Source organism: Phoenix dactylifera, chromosome 2 (genome assembly GCF_009389715.1).
Source record: "Phoenix dactylifera cultivar Barhee BC4 chromosome 2, palm_55x_up_171113_PBpolish2nd_filt_p, whole genome shotgun sequence".
In the NCBI taxonomy this organism is placed as follows: Eukaryota; Viridiplantae; Streptophyta; class Magnoliopsida; order Arecales; family Arecaceae; genus Phoenix; species Phoenix dactylifera.
The window spans coordinates 4,890,863-4,894,091 of NC_052393.1; the positions used below are offsets into that span (position 1 = coordinate 4,890,863).

The 3,229-nt window shown below is 43.5% G+C and overlaps 1 protein-coding gene across 1 annotated transcript; it reads left to right on the forward strand.

Annotated features, from left to right (window-relative positions):
* The first annotated feature begins 689 nt into the window (after positions 1-689).
* On the forward strand, positions 690-2,749 carry LOC120105634 (late embryogenesis abundant protein At5g17165-like). Its single transcript, XM_039118261.1, has 2 exons — positions 690-926; positions 2,137-2,749. Exons 1-2 carry the CDS (start codon positions 802-804, stop codon positions 2,393-2,395), a joined length of 384 nt encoding a protein of 127 aa, XP_038974189.1. The 5' UTR covers positions 690-801; the 3' UTR covers positions 2,396-2,749.
* Positions 2,750-3,229: the final 480 nt, after the last annotated feature.

Sequence of the window (3,229 nt, forward strand, 5' to 3'; positions counted from 1 at the left end):
TAAACAGCAAAATAATTAAGACCATCATTATTGTAAGGCGGTATTTGGTAATTTAAATCGGATCATAAGATTATTCTTAGATCATCGATGATTTTTATTTTAAAAAATTTTGATCTTCGATTATTTAAGATCACCATGTTTGATATTCAATATTTTAATAATTAAAAATTCTCAAATATCTATAAATAATTGGCTTGGTATTTGTTGAGAATCTAAATAACAGGTTATATAATAATAAAATTAGCCTCGATATAGTTGATAAAATATATAATATATATTATTATAACTAAGTAATTTGGTTGGTACTTCACAGAAATTTAAGTATAATATCAAAATAATCTCTGTTATATCTCATAATATATATATATATATATATATATATATATAAAATAAAAAAAATATTATAACTGTCGTTTTGCTTGAGGGCATGATCGCTTATTGGCTAAGACAGGAGGGCTATTGTAGTCATTTCAATATAAAAGTGGAACACTAACTGACTCCAGGAGGGCGTTAATAAACTAACGCCGTGAAGGAATATACCTCCGCATATTCGCATTCGCATGTGCGCTACCACCTAACGCTGTGAAGGACCATGGTTTACGAGACGGCGAGCGAACGACGGCCGCGTGGGTAACGTTGGACGGAAGGGGGGGGGGAGTCGGCGTGCTGTTGTTGTGGGGCCTATAAATAAGTTCGAGGGGGCCGGAGCCCCTTCATTCTCTTCACCCACTCGTTTCTCCGTTCTCTGGACCCAACTCTCTCACAGCGAGCTCGATCCAAGGGGATCTCGTTCTCTCTTGTATGGCAGCCAATTCGAAGGGGAGAGTGCTCGCGGGCAGCTTCGGGAGGCGACTCGTGAACCAGATCTGGGCGGCGGGCTCTCGGGATTCACCTCCCTTCTCCTACTCCGCTGTCTCGGCTTCTAGGTATCTCCGCTCGACGATCTCTCTCGAATGCCCTTCTTTTGACTAAGGGTTTTAGTTGTTTGGGTTCTAACGAGCTTTCGTTGGTGTGGATCTGATTATATTCCAGAGTAATTCGTTTCTGTGATTCTACTCTTTCTTGATATGAAGGTATTCTTCTTGATTTATTTTAGTTTTTATTCTCGGTCGAGTAAATTTTTGATCGCTAATTTTTCTTCGGTAACTCTTTGTAAGACGATGATCTCTACCGATCTACCGTCTATCTATTTTTTATCATCAGATTTTTTTCTATAAAATATTTCATAAATTTGTCGCAAAACAGGAAGTGGCTTCGAAAGGAATCGTGATTACGGGGGAAAATAAAGAAATCTTCCTTATGGATTTCTTCGATCTTTCTCTTCTTTTTCTTTCGCATATCTGACCGAAAGGAAGTGATGAATACTGAAAAATTCTTCACATATAGCAGGTTTTACCATCTTCTTTTTCAAAAATTACTGAATACTGAAACATCCGTCTCCGCCGGTCACCGTACCTTCTTTGTTTTTTTTTCCCCAATATCAACCCTTCTCCAACCTTTTATCCGTTCCTTGTTCTCCTTCTCTCTCTCTCTCTCTCCCTCTCTCCCTCTCTCTCCGATGAAAATGTAGTCATCGAGAAAGAGAAAACAATCAAAGCACTGGTAGTGACAGCCAGAAAGCATCCACTGCGAACCGGATTCTCGATCCGGATAATCAGAATCGTAGGATCTCCTGAGCAGCTCTCTTTTTTGACCCTCTCTGGTTGTCCTCCGGACCGTGGGGCCCCGGGCAGTATGCCTAACCAATAGTAACCGCTGGAAGAGCATATTAGCTGTGGACCGTACGCAATGGACGGTCCTGATGATGGGAAAAACTCTACCGCTTTAAGTTCCTTGCCGGTAGATTAACAGATCCATCAGGGGCATCTAGGTCTTTATACTTATGGGAACAGGGCTTCCGTACACGTGGGTTCGGCCCTTACGTGGCTCCGGGGTTGTTCAAGCACGTCCCGCCCGGCTCTTGTCCGGAGTTCCCCTAATTTACCAAAGTTGCCCCTGTCCTCGCGGCGAACACGGAGCAGCACGGTCCTCGAATTGCTGATCGACACGCTTACAGTTGAAGGGAGGGGTCCCCCTTTTCTCGTGGTTGGCTGACACGTGTATGTTTATTTTTATGCTCTTATTCCCGTGTCGCAGGAGGAGCGTGCACGTCTCGACATACGACAAGAACGTCGACGATCAGGTGCCGCCAAGTGTCCTGCCGGACGATGTGATCGCGGCGCAGTCGGAGAAGTACTGGAGCCCGCACCCGAAGACCGGCGTTTTCGGGCCCGCCGACCAGAACCCGGCCCCTGGCGGGGATCCCGCCGCGCCGGCCGGGAATGGTCCCTCGGTTCTGGACGAGAAGGCCTGGTTCCGCCCCCTCGAGGACGTGGACAAGCCTCCCCACGCCTGACCTGAGGAGACGAACATCGAGCACTTGGTGGGCTCTTATCTTCGGTTCGTATTCCTCCCGTAATAGTACCGAAATAGGAGCGTATCTAGTAAATAAAAGCGTGCGTTCTTCACTTGTACGGGACCTATCGTATTTATGCTGCGGGGATGATGACGATGATGTTGGTTGACGTGTTTCGATGTACAATCTTCCTACCATATTCCGTATATCGGAAAGGTTGTGATTTCCTGCTGCAATTGTTCCTGCGTTTTGACTGTTTTTTAAGTTTTTCTTCCTTCACTGGCCTTTTAAATATCTGCCTTAAAAATCTGTGTGTGTGTAATAATCTGTCGGAGTGCGTAAAGGGTTTTTTTTAATGCCTGTTTGGATGCATGTAGGAGCTGACGCAGGACATGCTTATCAGATTAAGCAGCAATTCGTGTTCATGAGATACATAGTAATTCGGTGTTAGAGTGGATTGGTTTCTGATAGGAACATGGATTAGTGCAATGCAATGTCGATTGTTGTTCATGCATTCCAGAATTTTTTGAGTTCTAGTTCGGGAACAGGCAAGAATAAGCCATAGTTATCCTAACTGAATAAAGTGGAATAATTTCTTTTGGATAATTAGTTTATACAATATCAATAGCAAATATTTGTTTGGTTGAAGAGGCAAAAATATGTTTAAACTTTTTGATTACTTTTTATTAACTGATTTAAGAGAAATGGTGATGGGATAAAAACGAAGAACACCGCCGATCTAAACAATCATCTGTTGCCACTTTCCCCGGTTTGACCGCGTGTTTGTCCGGATAGGTGGGGATAAAGATCGTTTTCCTGTTCGGGACAGAGTTT

Excerpts from the sequence above, each read along its gene's own strand:
- LOC120105634 (XM_039118261.1), top strand. The coding sequence starts at position 802 with ATGGCAGCCAATTCGAAGGGGAGAGTGCTCGCGGGCAGCTTCGGGAGG. Across the intron at positions 927-2,136 it reads TCCGCTGTCTCGGCTTCTAG|GAGGAGCGTGCACGTCTCGA; the intron begins GTATCTCCGCTC and ends CCCGTGTCGCAG.